This window comes from Lepisma saccharinum, chromosome 18 (genome assembly GCF_977018435.1).
Source record: "Lepisma saccharinum chromosome 18, izLepSacc3.1, whole genome shotgun sequence".
NCBI lineage: Eukaryota > Metazoa > Arthropoda > Insecta > Zygentoma > Lepismatidae > Lepisma > Lepisma saccharinum.
In genome coordinates, this window is record NC_139246.1 from 13,101,467 (window position 1) to 13,122,277 (window position 20,811).

The following is a 20,811-nucleotide window of genomic DNA, read 5'->3' on the forward strand; positions in this document are numbered from 1 at the left end:
AGTGGAAGTCTTCTGATGGCTGGGTTGTTTGGTTTCTGTTACCACTATCTTGGTTGGGGACCTGGATCAGATCTATCTGTTGCAAGTGATCGTTGAGAGTCTCTTCTCCTACGATCTTTTTCATGGGAACGCTTCTCTTGGGCGCCACTTCCAGAAGGTGGTCGGGGAGGTAGTTCTGGCATGATGGCAGGTAGTCCTTTATGGTACCCGTAAGGTTCCATGTATGTTGAGCCGTCGGGCTCAGAGCGGAATTATTAGCAACTAGATTCCAGGAATCTTTGAATTTCTTCTAAACAAGACAGAATTCACACAAGTGCTGCAAACGGGAATTGCGTGCACAGTTTGCTCCAGATATAACTGGGTTGCAAACACAGGTTGCTCCTGTACAAGCACGTGTTGCAAGCGTGGGTTGCAATACACGGTTTGCTTCAAAAATAAGCAGTATTGATACCTCTAAGTACTGTGCCCTGGAGGATTATTTACTGGTGACCAGAGCTCCACCGGTGAAAGTTTGGGGCTACAACCTAGTTGTTGCCACCTGAAAAGTGTCGTTCAAGCCAGATATCCCTTCGCAGCAAGGCGTTCAACAAAGTACCTCGGAAACACCAAACCACTGTGTAGACTGTAATTACCTCCAGTCGTCCGTTCCAAACGTATTGAAATTACAGTCACAGCGAATGTTCCAAGGGGGTTTTCTCTCGACGCACTGACGTGTGTCATGTACAGTTTTTTTTTTTTTTTTTTTTGTCCTCGTTTTCCATTTAGAAGGGTACACCTTCTCTTTGGTAAGTGAATTGTTTTCATAAATGTTTTCCCTTCCAAGGTGATGGTCTAAGTGTTTTCAGTAATGAAGTGGTACATATTTACTTATTCTGAGGGTAGTTCACTTAGATCTTATTTATTCAGTAGTGGGAATATTACTTCAGTTAGGAAAGTAATAATTTGCTATGGTGCGGCATGTGTTGGATATATCACGTGCCGTAGTTCCGGAGGATGATGGATATTATACAGCTGGTAGTCAGGATGCTGTGGATCTATCAGGAAGGTGTACATGGTTAAGAGATGCTGTAATGGTGTGCAGTGGTATGTGGGAGGGCAGTCGTGTAGAGCATCTTCGTACATTGTGCTAAGAAGTTGTGGATGGTGCGAGTTCATTTGACCAGTTATATATTTGTGACGGATGGCTTCGATGTGGGTTGTGATTTCGGGAAAGGTTATTCGCTCGTACAGTAGTCGTGTAGGACTTGGTAGGACTACTCTGAAGGTCAAACGAAGAGCATGTCTTTCCATAACTTGTAGTTTGTGATAGAATGAGTCTGGGGCTGATATCCATGCAGTGTGGCCGTAAATAATTGCTGGTCGAAGGAAAGCCTTGTAGGTATGTAGGACAACCTGGGAGTTGAGTCCCCAGGATGTTCCAATTAGCCGTTTGAGCAAGCTCAGACGATTTGTTGCTTTTTGGACGATGTTGAGCAATTGAGGTTTCCAGGTTAGCTTGGAGTCAAATATGACTCCCAGGTATTTTGCAGTGGTGGCAGGCAGAATTGGAGTTCCCCGTATTTTGATGTTTAATAATGTTGGGTTCCTTTGGATCTTCGAGCGACAGCCTGTCTGTAGAAACACCAATGCTTGTGTTTTGAGAGCATTAATTGTGAGACGCCATGTGTCACACCATCTTTGGAAGGAGTTTATAGCTGGTTGGAGAGTTTTGTTTATGGCTTGGATGGTTGAACAACAGGCGAGAAATGCGGTGTCGTCAGCAAATTGGTAGATAGAAACTTGTGGGGGTTTTGGCATATCGGCAACGTATAGTATGTAGAGTAATGGTGATAAAGCAGCACCCTGTGGAACGCCAGAGTAAGGGAAAATGGGGTATGACATTGCTCCATTTACAGTGACATAGGCGACCCTATTTGTTAGGAAGCTGTGTACTAATCTGACATAGGAAAGCGGTAGGTGGAATTTATGGAGCTTGTAGATGAGCCCAGTATGCCATACTTTGTCAAATGCTTTCTCCAGGTCGAATAGTACTAGACAGGATGGTTTGGATGTGTTGAAGTGATTTGTGATGCGAGTCGTTAGTTTTAGTAAATTGTCAAGGACACTGTGTTGAGGTCTAAAGCCTGCTTGGTGCGACGGAAGTAAACTGTGTGTTTGTAAGTGCATGTGTATGCGTCGAACAATGATGCGTTCGAATATTTTGCTAAATGTTGATGTGAGCTGAATAGGTCGATAGTTTGTTGGGTTGGTACTATCTTTGTTTGGCTTTGGGAACATTAGAACCTTTGAAATCTTCCAGTCTGTCGGGTAGTGTCCTGTGCGGAGGATAAAATTGTAGATAATGGCCAGAAAGGACAGCAATGCAAGCGGGGCCTGTTTAATCAATACGTATGTGATATTGTCCAATCCGGGAGCAGTGTTTCTCTTCCTACGCACAGTATTGATAATATCATCTGTTGTGATAGGAACAGTTAGAGCATTTGTAGGATCAATAGTGTGCGTATTACTGGGTTGCAGTTGCCTGTTATTGGGGTTGGTGACTGTCAATTTTGGTCTGGAGGCGGAGATTTGGAGCTAGTTGTGGTGTTGGAGTGAAAGTGTCTTGCAAGACATTTGCGAAGGCATAAGCTTTTTCAGTGTCGGTGTTTAGGGCTGCGTCCTTGATTGTTATTGGATAAGGAGTACTACTGGATTGTCCAGTGAGCACCTTGAAACGTTTCCAGTATTTGGTGGGATGGCTTTCATCACTCAATTGGTTGCACGTTTCAATCCATGGACGTTGTTTATAAGCTTTTATATAGTTTTGTACTGTACGCAGCCATTGACGGTGTAAGTTAAGGGATTCAGGATTTCTGGTCTGGAGGTAGTCCCTGTATGCTCGTCGTGATGCTGTGATTAGGTGAAGATATTGCGGAGGTAGCTTTGGTTTGTAACTATTCAGAGTGGTCGTAGGTATGTTAGTGGTTGCCGCACTGGTAATCTGAGCAGTAAGATGTTCCACCGCCGTATCGAGTTCCTGTGAATTGTTTGGTGGTGGATGCGGGTGAGAAAAAGCATTCTGTAGCTTTTCACTATATGCCTCCCAGTTCGCTTTGTTGTAACACCAGATTTTTCGAGGTTGTATTGTACTGCTCGTATTGCGGTTTCCAAGATTTAAGGTAATTTTCACTGGGTCATGGTCGCTGCCGATGGAATCCAGCACAGATATGTTCAAGCAGGCACTTAGAGATGTTGATGTTATAACAACGTCAGGGGTAGTGTTACTTATGGGACGTGTGGCTCTGGGCAGTACATGGAATTCTGCTGTAGTGTTTTGGTCCAGAAATTGTAAAAAGTTTGTTTTGTCTTGCATGCTACGACTATGATAATTGATGTCCCCTGCTATGATATAATGTTTGCTAAGGGTTTGGATATGTTGAAACAATTGGTATGGAATAGTCTCCCCTGGTCTTACATAGATGGTAGCAAAAGTAACGACCCGGGATGGAAAATAGATGGTACTAGCAGTATGTTCTGGCAAGTGGAAGTTTGGTGGGAAGGTAACTGTTCGATATGGTAATTTTCTATCTACTCCAATTGCTGTGCCGCCGTTTGCTCTTAAGCCCGGCGGACCATCGTGGCGTAAGATGTTGTATGGTGGAATATGACAGATCATTTTTGGAGCAAGATAGGTTTCGTTTAGCGCAAAGCAGTGAACAGATTCTTCCAAAGCAGGTGTTGCAATAAAGCTTTTCGTTTAGAAACGGATCGGATATTTAAAAATAGAAAATTATACATATTCCGTACTGCCATATTCAAAACCTTAAACCGCAGTTTCCAAGTGGGATATGTGGAAATGCACATGAGGACCAGAGTATGTTGCATGGAGTTGCAAGTTGAAAATTGTTTTTGCAGATGATGTTACTTGGGTTAATATGTGCGTTCTTAAAAATGGGTGCACATTTTGGAGAGTCAGGGTGAAGAAACGTATTAGATCTTCCACTGTTACTGGATGTCGTAGTGAATTGTCAGGTTCTGTAGCAGTGTCATTGGTGCGCAGGGGAACTGTTAGATCAGGGTGTTCAGGTATTGCATCTGGCTTGGCTTTGCATTTGTAACTGTATGTAGGATGGTTTTCCGTACATGTGACACATTTTGGTGCAGCAGTTTGGTTTTGACATTCTCTGGTTGAATGGGGTCCTGAACAGTATCCGCATTTATCTCGGTTTGGACATGCAGCAGTAGTGTGCTTGTTATACTGTTGGCATTTTTCGCACCGCAATGGAAGAGGTTGTTGAGAACGGGATGGTTCAACTTTGTACCTGCGTCTGTATATGTATGCTCCACTGTGTAGTAGGGTGTCTACAGCATTTTGTGAGTCTGTTAGGACCCGCACCATGTATGTGGGTCCGTTGTTATTGCGAATACGGATACATTTGCGGATTTGTACACCTTCGCATTCCAGTTCCTCAAAAATCTCTTCGTCTGTTAGACTAGGTTCTACACCCCTGATGACAACTGATAGTAGTGAGGATTTATGTGGTGGTGGTGGTTGTTTTTGAATGGAAGCATTTAGTGTTTGGATGTTTGCTTTGGCTCCATAGATTTCAAAAGAAGCTTTGTTTCTAATTAGTTTTGCAAAGTCTGGATCTGGTGATTTCAATATGATTCCATTACGGGTGAACAGTATTTGTGCAATTTGTGCCCTTGGTACATACTTAGATGTTTGTTGGAACACATGTTTTGCTGTATTGAATTTGGTGTCGTAATTGGTGAGCAGGAAGTTGTATAAGCTGTTATCCTGTTGTTTGGATTTTAGTTGGGTTGCATGAGCTGTATTTCCTGTATCTCGTTTAATTGGTGATCTAGATCGTTGACGTTGAGGTAGAGGTAATCCTTCATAGGAATTGCGACGTCGGTGTTTTGTGGAATAGCTGGACGTTTGCATTGGATCATTGGCACTTCGTGAATCGAGCATCGTCTCGGAGCTTGGACCGTCCGTCCGTTTAGTACCTCCGGTGAAGGTTTTCACCCCTTCTCGCTGACGTAGCAGCGTTGCAGGAAGACCATGATGCATATCAGAAGACCACAACCGTGAGTTGTTTATATGATCCAATAGAACAAACGCAAATCCTATGGGAAAAGAGGCACAAACTCAAACCAACTGACAACTCAATCCAAAGAAGCGAGTCCAAATTCCAAACTAATTGTAGAACCCAAGACAAAAGAAGAGGAAGGATGAAGGTAGTAAGGGAAAACAGTTTCAAAAAAATAGTGCAAGTCGTATGTCTGCTCCACTCAACGTGTTCAACCAAAAAGGTTCCTCGCAATCACCTAACCACTGTATAGGCACAATTGGTACCGTTTGTCCGTTCCAGACTTACGGCTTCCACCTGGAATAATTGGCCCACGATGCGTGACACAAGAGAGACCGACTTACGATTACCTATACCTTGATGTCATGTACAGGCTATAGCTTGTGAATATATATTCATGAATCAGATGGGTTGGTCATGGGAGATTCAGTTTTATTCACTGCTTTAAATTTTCTTCTCATCATTGTAGCTTAATGTTCACATGTCTTTCGAAGCGTGTTAAAACAAATTTTCATTATATTTATAATCAAATATGCCATTATTTGTGTTACGAAAACTTTAGTTTCTTTTATACATTTTGCCAGTGTCATCTAGCGACTGCAGCCCACACAGCACACAAATGTCCAAAAAACATCCATTGGATATCCCTTGGATATTTGGGTCGGATGTTCTGGATATCCAATATACATTTATTGGACGTCCCTTGGATATCCATTTGTCCGCATACATGATATCCAGAAATGGATATGTTTTAGATATTTCCGGATCACTTCCAAGATAAAGTATGAGAAAGTATACACAACGGGAATACTATGACCATTTTCTAATATTCGAAACACATCCTATTTATGTTCATTGTTGGATAAAAAGTTCTGGATTAGTTCTAGACATGTATTAGATATCCATAATTGAATGTATTTTGGATATCCCGTTTTAGACAAGATCTAGATATGTTTTGGATATCGTGAATTGGATGTGTTTTTATATCCCGTTTTGGACAAGATCTAGATATGTTTTGGATATCTAGAATTGGATGTGTTTTTATCCAGAATTGGATGTGTTTTGGATATTCAGTTTTGGAAGAGATCTGGCGACGTATTGGATATTCGGAATTGGACAATGTTTCTGACAGCCAGTTCTACACACGTTTAGGCTGTGTATTAGATATCAAGAATTGGTCGAGTTTCAGATATCCAGTTCTGGATATCCAATAGACGTCCCAAGGTTATCCAGAATTGGATATCCAGAAATGGATATCTAATGGACATCCATAATATCCATGGATCTGATCTGGACATTGTGGATATCTAATGAATATCCCTGGGAGATTGGTGCTGTATGGGTAGTAAGTCTTTCGGGGGTGGTGGGGGTACGGACCGCGTGTAGCCTCTGCCTAAAAACATCCTTGGTATAATGTGTGTGTGCGTGTCTGATCCTTGCTCTAATATAGGGTGTCCCCTATTGGAGTAGAAGTAACAAAGTTGTCGCCTGGTTATCAAGGAATCCATGGTACAATACCCGGTGGAGGCATACAGTGATTCGGAAACTTTAAACTCCAGGTTCAGTTCCAATTAGCCTATCCGTGCATAAAGTAGACTTACAACACAGGCCCAAACTCAAGTGCTGGACTGAAGATGTTAGTTCCCCTCCAGCCCAGCCCTCTCTCGCCAGACTAAAAGAGTTCCACACGTTTCTGCATTATGCCGACCTAAGCATGGGTGTTCTTTACGAGTGTCGCTTCATCAATTTCATCACATTGTCACTCATCCTCATCGTCACGATTGGTGAAAACTGGCAGAGAGACGCAAAAATAACTTTATTCAATCAATCAATCAATAATATCTTCATTAACATACCTGCTTTCTGACATAAGTAACATTACTTATTTTTAGTAAAAAGGAACGCACACGCAAAATCGACATTTAAAGAATCGTCTACTTTAAAATCAATAGATGTCTCTTCTCTACAATTTCTTAAATTCAAAGAATGTTTGTTCATTTACTCAATTATCTTATTCAAACTTTCCTCCCAAAGTTGCAGGATATTCAATGCCGGTAACATTTGTATCATTATTTGTAATGTGTATTATCAATATTCTTTCACGTATATCATTATTATATAACCTTATTTCTAAGGTATTTTAAAATTTGTATGTAAGAAGCAAATTATGTACACAGCTGTGTGAATACTGGATACATTCATGTTTTACTTTTGAATCTAGAAGCAATTGTAAAACAAGTTCTTAGAACAGTCGTGTCTTATAACTAAATGTGTGGAGAAAACATTGGTAAAATATCTGCCACTCAGGGGCGCCGACTTATCAAAATTATTTGGGGGGGGGGGCTCTATCACTGAAATAAATGAATGAATGACTCACTTCCTCCCTTTTTTAAAAACAAAAAATACGTCTTCGTATAGCAGTTTTTAAGCAGCTAATGAAATGTAACATGAAAAACGTGTGTCTGCTCATTTGTTTTTTAGATAACAATTAACATCTTTATTTAAAAGTAGGCTATGTATTTACATTAAGAGGCCAACATAACAGTTTTATGCCGGCCTCGGTAGCCGAGCGTGTTGGGTGGTCGACTCAACTCGCTTTCATCCGGAGGTCTTGGGTTCGAGTCCCGGCGATGGCATGGGTGTATTTTAATGTCCGCAACAGACTTGTAAAGAAAGGACATGTGACGGGTGCAAAGAACCTTAGTATTGACGTACCCATAAAAATAACGAATATTTACAATATTTAACAGTTTCATTTAATTATTTACATAAATGCTAACACAAATCGAAGGCAAATAGTTTTACTTTTTTGTTCTTGCTACAATATTTTACTTTTTAAATTTAATTTTGCAATAATAAATAAACACATAGCACGCCGTGCTTTAGCAATAATGCCTTTGATCATAGCCGTTCCCGCTTTCGCAATACAGACTTTTCATAAGCTTTCCTTGCGTACTTTACTGCAAGCCAGTGTTAAATAAACTCAAAGAGTTTAGAAGTATTTTCCCCTTATTCCTTGGACTAGAGGAAGAGATTTCGAGGATAACTAAATATCGTACATATCAATATTGCCTGAAAGTCGTGTTTACGACCTCAAATTGTTCAGAATTCACTAAACAACATACTGGTATAATTGTCATATCACTTCGTTATTTTGAAACTCTTTTTAGTAAAAATGTTAACAATACTCATAATTATATACTTAGTATATAGTAATAAGTCATGTGTTTTGCTGTCTCCGTTCACAGCCCCCCCCCCCAAGTTGATGGTTTAGTGGTCTCAGTCCCCAAATTTGATGGTCTAGAACATTTCAAATGTGTATTTAAGTTAAGTTCATGTTGCACAATTCGGAGTAAACTTTACAAGAGAAGCAAAATAATACATTAGATCCTCTTAAGCAAAATTATTTGAGGGGTTCTGCCGCCACATCATTAACATTGGAGGGGGCTCGAGCCCCCCCAAGCTCCATGGAGTCGGCGCCTATGCTGCCACTCTTATGAGTTGGCATACGTCCAGTATGCTGGATTTTCCAATATGGCCGCCATGTATTCTCACATCTTTGATGCTGCTTCTTGGTTTCTATCTCGGGACTAGCCCTGAAGATGTCTCTGAGATGGAGTTCAAAGCTTGGGACATACGAGGTGGTATCAAAAAGTTTCCAGACTAGCTCTGTTTACAAGAAAGTGCTTTATGCCTCTATGTTTACACACTATCACCTTCAAAATAGTCACCCTTGCACAGCGATACAGCGTTCCTGCCAATTCTGGAATGTCTCCTGGAAGTCTTCTTTTCAAAGCGTGTCAAGCACCTTTTGCAATTTGAGTTGGATCTTCATCTTCGGGAAGAGGGCGAAGTTCGCAGGAGCCAATCTGGTACACACCAACAATGGCAGCAATGTTGTGGATTGTTCTCCGGTTGCCAAATGGTTTCGACATTGTCGGATGTTGCGCTAATTGAAGGTCTTCCTGATCTCTAGTCATCTTCCAGTGATGTTCTTCCGCTCTTTATAGGTAAGGGGATATTTCCCCAAATATATTGAAGGGCGCAAAATGGCCTCAAGTGCTGACGCACCCAAAAGTTTTAATTCATTCATTCTTCCGCTCTTGAAGTACGCATGCCACTCAAAACACTTCGAAAGGACTCATTGCAGCATCGCCATAAACTTGCCGAAAGACGTCAAACGTCTCTGTGGCAGATTTGCCCAATTTCACGCAGAATTTCACATTCGCTCTGTTCTAACTTGCTGTCCATGATGAAATCCCAGACGTAGTCAGCACCAGTTACACAGCTCCCGATGTACACAGGATGATGTCTCCTGGCACACTGCTCATAAAGCTCAGTGCTTCCTGCGACAGTACATGCAGCCTTGTGTTGCCATCTGTTGGCGTGTTACAGAACTAGAACCTTTTTGATTCCACCTCGTAATTTTAAAGTGTAGTTGTGTATTTTGCGTTGTGCATGAAAATGTAAATATCATTTCCTTTAACTTTAACCTTTAGCGGATGGGGCCTGGTGTGAGACCTTTTTAAGCATGCACTTTTCAAACTTGGTGCAAAATGCAAAAACAAAAAAATCGTAGCTCGAGAACTAACTGTCATAGATAGATCAAATTAGTTTTGTTTTTCTTTGGAATAGCAGGGCTTTTAGCAAAGGTGAAATTTATATATTGTGCCTCTCAGTAATGACTGTTACAGGAAGAAAAAGAAGAAAATCGATTTTTTTAAAAAAAAATGGTAATCGGCATACCCCATGGCCACCAAAATAGACTAAAGTGAGTGGGAACAAAATGTAGTATGTAGCAGTGGTATATTCCTATAACCATGCAAAATTTCGTTCATATTTCTTGGTAAAGAAAAAATAACAGCGTATAAGAGTGGCAGAATTGCCACCGTACAGAAACAATTTCCAGAATTTCGCTACCACAATGGTTTTCACATCGTGAAGGCACAATGGGCTCTAATGGACAATGCTTTTGTTATGGGAAAATAAAGTGCGCTATTGCCAAATATGTCGATTTCGAAATTTACGTAAAGTAGAAAAAAATACAATAACGTAGAAAATTTTATGTAGATCACAATGGCGAGAACGAAAATTGTGAACTTTATTTCATATTATTTTAAAATAATTAAAATGCAAGTTTTCATTGAAACCAAATATTGAACATATTTTCTATTCAAAACGTTAAATCATGCCGTAAAATCGGAGGAAATGTTACGAAAAAATCAACACTACTATGCAGTTGTCACTGGTAATGGTGGTGCTGAAAATTTGGCAATATTTTTAAAAAGATGTCCTAAAAAAAATTAATTTTCGAATAAAATGTGCAGATTTTTTATTGGCGCAGTGGAAAATGTCGTCTCTGGCCAAATTTTGTTTTATAAGTCTACGTAAAAACTCTCAGCGACAAAGTTGTAAAGATAATAATGAAATTATTATACATATATATGTGGCCAACAGTTCAGTGACGTTTTAACACTCTTGATGGTCTGGTGAAGTGTTGTGTGTCGACATTTCGGCGATTTTTACAAGTGGATCATGAAGTGATTAATAGCTTTCCTAATCTGTAAGTCTTCAGTCATCACAATAGATTGCAGGAAAAAGGACGAGAGAATTAGAAGTGGGGAGATAAAAACTATTTTAAGAATGTTCGAATATTTAAAGGAAAATAACCCTGGACATAGTCAATCGTTCATTGTCAGTGAACTTTGTAAGGTGGCTGGTGTCAGTAGGCGTACATTCTTTAGATTAAGAAATGAAAGTAAGAAAGGCTCAATTGTTACATCCCGGAAAAAGAGAGTAACTGGACCAAAATACAAATCAGGGAAGTGAAATGTAATAATTTCATTCGTAGTGCCATAAGATGCAGATTTCATGCATTTCTGTTTAGAAATGTTCCCGCAACAATTCAGTCTGTGATGAAGGAAGTTAATGACGATAAAGATTTGCCAAATTTTACATATTCGACTTTCTACCGTTTGCTGCAAGAAATGGGGTGTGAATTCGAAAAGCGAGGAAATAAGGTTTTGAAAGATTGCAAGGAAATTGATTGCAAGATTGAAAGAAATGATATTATACTTTGGCAACATTCATATTTACGAAAAATGAGACAATTTAGAAATGAGGGATGGAACATTGTTTAATTAGATGAAAGTTGGGTAAATGTAGGGAATACTGTGTATAAAGTTCGGAAGGACAAAACAATAGCAACACCCAAGGATGCTTTTCTGGCCGGGTTGTCTACAGGTCTGAAGGGCTCTACCGGTCAGGAACCACGGTTTGTTTTGTTTCACGCCGGTGGTAAGGTGGGGTTTGTACAGGGAGCAAAACAAGTATTTTTTAGCAAAAAAAAAATTCTGCCAACTACCATGACGAAATGGACATTGATTCAAAGATCAACTATTACCTAACATTGAACCAGGAACAGTAATTGTTATGGACAATGCATCCTATCACTGTAGGAAAAAGAAAGTATTCCCACCTCAAAAAACCATAAGGAAGATATTAAGGCATTGCTAACGTAAAAAATTTACCCTATTCTGACGATTCTTTTAAAAGAGCATTACTCAGTATTGTAAATTCTGTGTGAGAGAGATCCAATATTAATATTGTGGACTCTATTGCAGAAGAGCATGGGGCAGTTGTTTGTAGGTTGCCTCCATACCATTGTGAAATTAATCCAATTGAAATGGTACGGAGTCAGATAAAAGGACATGTTGGATGACATAACATTAGTTTTAAGGTGAAGGAAATGGAACGTTTGATAGATAGCGCATTTGAATCAGTTACCCAGGATGAATGGTGTAATTACTGTAGGCACGTCGAAGGGGTTGAAAATAATATGTGGAAAGCGGATCAACTGCAGGATGACATTGAACCTCTAATCATTAGGTTAAAGAGCAGTTCTTCCCGCAGTGACGAGACGGCAGCAGTTAACAGTCCAAAGACTCACCGATGGATGGTGTTGAACAACTGTCCAATTAAGGTAACACTTATTATATAACATTTGTGTTAGAAACTGTATTACTGTATTAACACATTAGATAAATGAATGTTACTTTATGAAACAGATTAATTATGTTTGCATTTCATAAGTCTCTCCCCTAACTTTGTTAACTCTGCTTAATAATAACAATAATAATAATCATGGAAAACTAACAACTATAACAAATGTAACAATATACAATACATACAACATGTTTATTGTGAAAGGAAGCAAGCGCGGTAATCCCGGCTGATGATAAGAGCTAGCGAACCTTAAATGGCAACACCGCGCAGTTTCCCCATAAGAGCCATTGTGCCTTCACAGTGTGAAAACGACAATAGGGTTGGTCCTATGGATGCTGGATGGACCAAATTGGGAGGGAAGCATGTCAAAAGACCACTCTCTGAGGATATGTAATGTAATGACCATTCACCAATTTAGAGGGGAAAAAACGACTGAAAATTACACAACTTTTTCAAAGCTGTAATTTTTGTAAATTTTCGAAAATTGGACCTTTACCCTTGGACTCCTAATTGTTACACATTGTTAAAGTGTTCTTTTGTTCTCATTATTACATGTAAAAGTAAAATATATCAGAAAAAAAAGTTTGGTGAGTAGTTAAAGCCGTTTTAATAAAATCAATCCCATAATACAATGGTTCCCAAAGCATGTGACGTGGCACCCTGGGCTCAGGGGCACCACAAAATGTTACAATATTTTCACTGAAATGATACGATTGTTCCAAATATGTGCTTATATAGTACTTTTTACATATAAAATGTTTCTGCATTTGAACTATTTATTTTTTCACTAAAGGCAAGCAACCTAAAACACTAACTGAGCGTTGCAAGTGTTAGATAGGCCAAGATTCTGACTTGGGCACCTTGGAAAAATCTTGAAACACGAAGGGTGCCGTGAAACGAAAAGGTTTGGGAACCCCTGCCACAATACCAATAGGGAGTCAAAGAACTTGTTCAAACACAGCTTCTTAATAATACAGGACACTCTTTTTTAATTCAACTCCAAGGGGACACGAAAAACATTCAAATTATCCAAAATCAATTTTTTTTTTAAAAAAAGGACACGTCATTAAAGATGGTTTCAAGGGGAATAAACTTCTGCTTGAATTACCTAATGCAGAAATAAAGTAACATGAAAGGAAACTAGTTTGAACATGGTTCAAAATGGGTTCCAAGTTTTCTTCAAGGTTTCATTATCTTTACATTGGGGCGAGAAATAAATATTAGCTAATATTATAATGATAAAAGCCCATGCAACATTTTGATCCTGAAAAATAATTTAAAATAATAGGACAGAAATGTTTAAAAAGAAATATTTGCCATACATTTTTAATGCATTCATGTTTTTGTACATAAACATTACATATGTAGTATATTTGAACTTGATTACAGAAAAATGGTACCAGTAAATTTTGCCAAAAGAAAAATGCCCTTTCATAAAAACACAAAGCAGTGCTTGACTTTTGTAATTATATAACAAAACTGTAGCAGTTTCCATTTGCTGGTGCAACTGTTCATATTTTATCATATTCTTAGTTGAACTAGAGTCTGTGATAAAACGGGTGGAACAACTCAATGTGCCAAATATTAGAAAAATACAGTTTTTCTGTACATGTTGAACACACACACACGCACACACACACACTTACAATGCAGAAATTACTAAAGATACAATTCAAAATCAATTCTTCTTGAGGTGTAGAAGGGTCCGTCTTGTCCCCGTTTCCGGACCCATACTTCACTCTTAAAATAACCTTCTTTCACCCATGCTTGCATCTGCGATGTGGTGTGGGGTCCGTGAACTTCAGAATTATCCTGTTTCCATTTGAATTCCCACATGACTTCGACTGTAAATAAAGGAAATGAAACTTGACATATGAAAATTAGATTTTAACGAAAACATGGAATAACACATTTGTTCATTCGTCATGTTTTTTTTCAAGGTATGAGGTACATCTTGCCATGTTTTGTCATGAAATTACGTGAAATGAACTGCAAAGTGCGAAATAGTCTTAACCTTTACTCGTATTATGGTTGATTTTTGATCATCGAAAATAAGGTGCTACTTTTATTTTGGTCGAGTTTTCGACCATGCGGCTGATTACAAAATTCCTGTTGTTTTATTATCTTGATACTTTTCTGTTATGTCGGAAACATTTACAGTGGGTTAAATGAAGCTTTGGCACGTCAAGTGGATGCACCCCCTCCCCCAACTCCAAATTTACATATGGAAGATGGCGCGAATTTGAAATTCGTACACTTATTTGACAAAAAATGTTATAACTCGTAGACTATTTGACCAATCTACTTGCGGTAACATTTGCTTTGCAGCTAAAACATCAGGGCATGCAACCGTGCAGAAATCAGAATGCCAAAGCCAATAAGAGGTGTTGGGTGGGCCGTGGCCCCCAGCTTTCTATGAAAAAATCATAAAAATGGGGAGTTTGCCCCCTCTTCCCTCGCTATTTTGAGAAGGGGACACAAACTTTAGCCATATTTTCAAAGAATGGTCCTTTCTCATTCGAATGAAAGTCATTTCATGTTCCTGGGTGCATTATATTATCGAATATGTGAAACAAATTCCCCATTTTTATGATTTTTTTCATTGAAAGTTGGGGGCCGTGGCCCACCCAACCCCTCTTATTGGCTTTGGCATTTTGATTTCTGTACGGTTGCATGCCCTGATGGTTTAGCTGAAAAACAAAAGTTACCGCAAGTAGATTGGTCAAATAGTCTAAGAGTTATAAGAAGTTTTGTCAAATAAGTGTACGAATTTAAAATTCATGCCAAAGGCCTCGGCGAAACTGGGGTTACTTTCTGATGACCCCTCGGCAGAGTAAAGGTTAAACATGAAATTTAGAGTTTATTTACTGATGAGAGATTTTCTGAAGTCTTAATTATCCTATTAGTTATGAACATCATGGAAAATCGACTAAATCCGCTGTAAATATTTGAGAAGCAAAAATGGACTCCCTTACACAAGAATATACTTCATCCTGTATAACTGCATAAATGTACTATGAGAAGGGAAGTTTTTATTTTGTGTAATAAGTGTAAAGTAAAGTGCTCCCCCTGTGTTTTACACCATGCCATGTAGATATTTAGGGTGCGTGGAGTTGGGGTCGAACACTTTCTTGATTACGGCTGAAGGTGGGGTTGATGTGATCAGCACCACACCCCTGGCTGCCTTTACCCCCTCCTCCCCCAGAGTTTCCTCCATGTAGCCACTTTATACGATTCTGGGTGGGCACACCGGAGTCATGTGAACAGGTGGAAAAAATCCCGGTACTCCCCCGCCAGGAATCAAACCTGGGTCTCTCACATGGTCAGACACCCTAACGACTGAACTACCGCAGCTTCTCAGTTTTTAAAATCAGATTTAGGGTTACATTTGCCATTTTAATACTGAAATGCCATTTAATATGTATCATGTATCATTTTTGTATCGAAATTCTGATCTTTTATTCACCATAAATATGTGGCTCTGATGATACAGTATTAATAAAATATCTCTATAAGAACTTGCACATTACTATCATTTGAATATGCTGAATCACTGGCCCCTGTGGCAGAGTGGTTAGCACATTGTGCTATGATGGCAGGAGGGCCTGGGCATGGATGTTTATGAGTGTCTATTCATCAATTTCATCATGTAATCACTCATCCCCATCTTTGCAAATTAGCTAAAACTGGCACAAAAAGTGAAGTAAAATAAAACAAATGAATCAATATATAGCTTGCCTCTCATACACCTGATCTACTAACGAGAAGATGATGTTAAAGTAACAGTTGGGCTGAAAAGTTCATAGGCTGACTCATAGATGGCGTTACTAGAATTAAATCCATGTGATTTTTACTTAGTACTAACCTTCAAAAGATACGTGTATAAATTTCACAGCTGCCGGATAATTGGTTTGTGAGATATAGCATTGTGAGTGAAGCAGCTTTTGTTATTGTGAAAAAATGGATAAAAAAGAATTTCGTGTGTTAATAAAGCATTGCTTTTTGGCGAAAAAAAATACTGTTGAAGCCAAGGCTTGGCTTGATAAACATTATTCGGACTCTGCACCAGGAAAATCAACCGTTGAGAAGTGGTTTGCTAAATTTAAACGAGGCGAAATGAGCATCGAAGACGATGCACGCAGTGGACGCCCCAAAGAGGCTGTTACCGACGAAAACATCAAAAAAGTCCACAAAATAATTTTAAATGATCGTAAAGTGAAGTTGATCGAGATAGCTGAGACTTTAAAAATATCAAAGGAATGTGTTGGACGTATTGTGCATGAATATTTGAACATGCGAAAGCTGTGTGCAAAATGGGTGCCACGCGTGCTCACAATCGATCAAAAGCAACAACGTTTTGATGATTCAGAGCAATGTTTAGCGATATTCAACCATAATAAACACAAATTTTTCCGTCGATATATTACAATGGATGAAACATGGCTCCATAACTACACTCCAGAGTCCAATCGACAGTCAGCCGAGTGGATTGCACGTGATGAACCGAATCCAAAGCGTGGAAAGACGCAACAGTCGGCTGGCAAGGTTATGGCATCAGTATTCTGGGATGTGCATGGTATTATATTCGATTACCTCAAAAAGGGCCAGACCATCAACAGCGATTATTACATAGCGTTGTTGGAGCGTTTAAAGGATGAAATCACGAAAAAACGGCCCCATTTGAAGAAGAAAAAAGTGCTGTTTCATCAAGACAATGCACTGTGTCACAAATCAATGAAAACGATGGCAAAATTATATGAATTAGACTACGAATTGCTTCCCCATCCACCATATTCTCCAGATCTGGCCCCCAGTGACTTTTTCCTGTTTGCAGACCTTAAAAGAATGCTCGCTGGAAAGAAATTTAGCACTGATGAAGAGGTAATCGCCGAAACTGAGGCCTATTTTGAGGCGAAAGAGAAATCGTACTATAAAAATGGCATCGACAAATTGTATGACCGCTATAATCGTTGTATCGCCCTTGAAGGCAACTATATTGAATAATAAAATCGAATTTTGTCAAAAAAATATTTTTTACTATGTTAGCCTACGAACTTTTCAGCCCAACTGTTATAATTAACTTCCCCAGGAAAAAAAAAAAGAAAATTATTACATATTCTTATTATTATCTCCTGCCTGCCTGTATAGTCTCTCTGGACGAGCACTTTCCAGGCATGTTCTTTTCAAACTTGGTATAAAGTACAAAAAAAAATGGTAGCTCAAGAATTAATTGTAGTATGTTCGGGAAAAGGTACATAAGTCACAAACGGTAATTTTCTGATGCTTTCATGTAAGTCACGTTGAATCAATTAAAGAGAATATTGTAGGTATAATATTATATTTGGCATGTGTAAAGATTCTAAACAGTGATAATCCAACTTGTATTCCATGCCTGTAATATTTGCTATTAAAAGAATATAACAAATAACTGTCTGCTGTAAAATTGCATTTTTTGAGTTGTTAAGTGAGGGAAGATGTCATAGGCATCAAACAAACATACTATTTTTAAACTAACCCTTACCTCTGATATGTAATTCAATTAATTTAAAGGTAAATTTCGATTGATTGAGTTGGTGTTTTAAGTCAACGTTATGCACAGTAAGGCTAATTGGGACTGGACCTACAGTTTAAAGTTGGATCCAAATCAGTATGTGCCTCCAGGTAAATTTCGAGAAGACTGAACAAGCATGGCACTACCATTTTGCAGCAAATTGTTGACTGACTAACCGTTAAAATAGCTGCAAGAAGTTGAAATTCATTACAAGACAGACTAGAAGCTCACATTACATCAGGCTGCCACTCTACACATGTCCATTGTTGAGTTTCAGTGGAATGAAATATTATCATGTATTACTAGCCAGTAGTTATCAAAATGGACAATATTTAGATGCATTCGTTATTTATTAGCTATTGTCCGAATGCTCTGCCAAATTATTGAAATTTTAGGGGGGGGGAGGGGGGTGCATGGATTTTCTATTTCTAGGCCACTCCCTGACATTATCACTGTGGTGAAATGCTTGGTTTTTACCTATTTGTGTGCTGTGTTTTATTTTATGGACCTGATCTTACACACACACACAGGTGAAGAAACTTCCCATGTTTACCCAAAAGTTCCCACAGACGAAAGCAAAGAAGCGAAATGTGTCTGTTAAATACACTGAGAGCTGTTTGTATGTACATATATTTTTCATTGCAATTACCATTATCGTCCTCATTTTTACTACTGGAACTCTCTGCTGCAGTGCTTTTGCTGGCCTCACTGGTTCCAGTGCTAGATTGCAGCCTTGCCTTCTCCTTCTCATCAAAGTCATCTGAATACATGTCCAATGCATCATCGTAGTTGGTCCTTGGGGCTACTGGAGGTGCAGTCTTCTTTTTATCAGCATCTTCTATCTGAAACAAGCAAAAACACAATCAGGTTTTCACTAAAGCTGAGCCGATACCACCGGTATTGATATTGGAAAGTATCAGGTGGATTTTATTCCCCGATACCAGCTGATACTTTTCCAACATCTTGGTCTTTCGCAGACTATATAATGCAAAATTTGAACTTACAGTCTAATTTGAAAAACTGTATTTTCTGATTACGAAAGAAGTTTTTAATATTCTGATGCAATTCTTGAATATTTTGAAGCAAAACTCTGATAAATTGATGCTTATACAGTGGAACCTCGATTTTATGTTTTACACGGGACCAAGCTGAAAAAAACTTAAAATGTGGACAAATGTAAAATTGTGGAAAATTTTATAGCATTTTGCTTTATTGGGACCATGAATATTGAATGTATAATGCAGGAAAATGTAAAACAGGGGAACATAAAATCGGAGTTCCACTGTAATTGGAATGCAATACTTGTACATTAATATTAGTAAATATTTTGAACAGCTTTTAAATATTACAATTTTAATTTGTGCCTAATATCTGTTGAGACTACAGCAATTTTTGTGGCATTTCGTGACTTCTAGCATGGAAGAGAATTAACTTTAAAAATTAGATTAAATGGGATGAAACTTAAATGTTAAATACTCTCTTGACTCAAATTGTTCTTTGAGCAATGTGTTTTTTTTTAGAAATCACTATTTTTTTTAAATGGAGTATCAGGACTGGACCTACATTTTAAAGAGGAATTTGCAGCAGTATGTGCCTCTACTGGGTATGAAACCTGGGATCGGTTCATTACAAAGGGATGATGGATGATGTTACCACTCTGCCAATAGGGAGGCCTGACTATATTACTCATGGCCTTGGAGTCAGTGCAGAGCCGGAACAAATGTTTGCTGTCCATAAGTTATTCGGGTCTCTGAAAACCTGTAAGTTGTGCAGATAGCCGTGGGCTTTTGACAGGCAAGGGAAGGAGAGGAACTTAGCTCAGCAACCAGGCTGGTATAGGTAGGAGGAATTGGGAGATCTGTAAGGCTGTGGTTAATTTATGGCCATGCACTAGAATAGTACATGGGGCGAGTCAAATGAAAATAATTTGTTTTTCATATTGTACGGTCTTGCATGCAGGGTTTTGATGGTGAACTTCCTCGAACTATGAGGCTGCAATGTGCATTTTTTGCAACTAAAGACTTGCATCACTACACTTATTGAATAATGCGTACAATGTTTAATTCTCGATTGTTACATTCATATGAGGCTACGAAATCAACATCTTGTCCACAAAAATGAAGAAAGTAAAAATAATAATAATTCGAAGGCTGCGCAAGAAAACATTACATGCTGCACGTGACCCGCAGTCAGCGAACTCCAAGATAGGTTATTACAAATGGGCCTAATTTCAGGATAAACTCACTGTTGATCAACACATTTTTTCAATCACTTGTGCACAGAGGCATGCATATTTCGTTCTTGACAAAAACACAAAATGTGAAATAACACATTGTAATCTTAATTTGTCATGTTTCTGAAAGGTGAGAGGTGGGTGCATTTTCCTGCCCTGTTTTGTCACAAAATAATGTGAAATGAGCTGCAAAATGCAAAATAGACTCTTGAACACAAAATTTATAGTTTATTTACCGGTGTGACACTTTCTGAAGTCAGAATTATCCTGTGGGTTATGCAATTCACGGAAAATGGATTCATTCTGCTGTAAATATTTGAGAAGCAAAAATGGACCCCTTTATAGAGGAATAAACTTAATAGTCTGGTAAGGACATAAATGTGCTATTAGAAGGGATACGTTTATTTTGTGTAATAAGTGCAGTTTTTAAAACCAAAATGTCATTTTAGAGACCACTTTTTCACAGCTATAACAGCGAAATTTTATTTTATTTACGGCTTATGAACCCAAAATTGACTCTTGTTTTTGTACCGAAATGTTGCTTTTTTATTTACCAAAAATATGTGCCCCTACTTATGCACCACTGTCAAACCCCTACACTCATCTCCCTGCAAAGTAATGCCATTGTCAAACTTCCTCATACATTTGTAAACTTGCTGGTGTGGAAGAAGTTCATAGGTTCATAGAGGCATTACAGTAGTTGTTGCAAAAGGAGAGACATTTTTATAAAAAACATGTTGGCACAAGCTAAAGGTTTGGCAGCATCTTAATCGAGTTCAATTCTTGCTGCAAAGATAATTGTTAGCACATCCTTTCAATATTCTTTAATTGAACTGCATTTATAACTCTTTTGGGAAGATGAATGTATACAGCATACAAATGTCATGAAAACAATAAGTATGCTATGGATGGAACACACACTGATCAAATTGTTCTTAATTCTGTAA

At 38.6% G+C, this 20,811-nt stretch overlaps 1 protein-coding gene across 4 annotated transcripts in view; it reads right to left on the reverse strand.

Annotated features, from left to right (window-relative positions):
* Positions 1-13,396: 13,396 nt before the first annotated feature.
* The window catches only part of holn1 (CD2 antigen cytoplasmic tail-binding protein 2 homolog holn1), a 29,787-nt gene continuing 22,372 nt past the window's right edge, over positions 13,397-20,811 (reverse strand). For all 4 annotated transcript variants that reach the window (XM_083139557.1, XM_083139558.1, XM_083139559.1 and 1 more), the window contains exons 6-7: positions 18,281-18,473; positions 13,397-13,924 (exon numbers count right to left, since the gene is read on the reverse strand). In XM_083139557.1, coding sequence (XP_082995683.1) covers positions 13,740-13,924; positions 18,281-18,473 — 378 coding nt within the window. In that variant the 3' untranslated portion in view covers positions 13,397-13,739. The remainder of the gene's footprint in view (positions 13,925-18,280; positions 18,474-20,811) is intronic.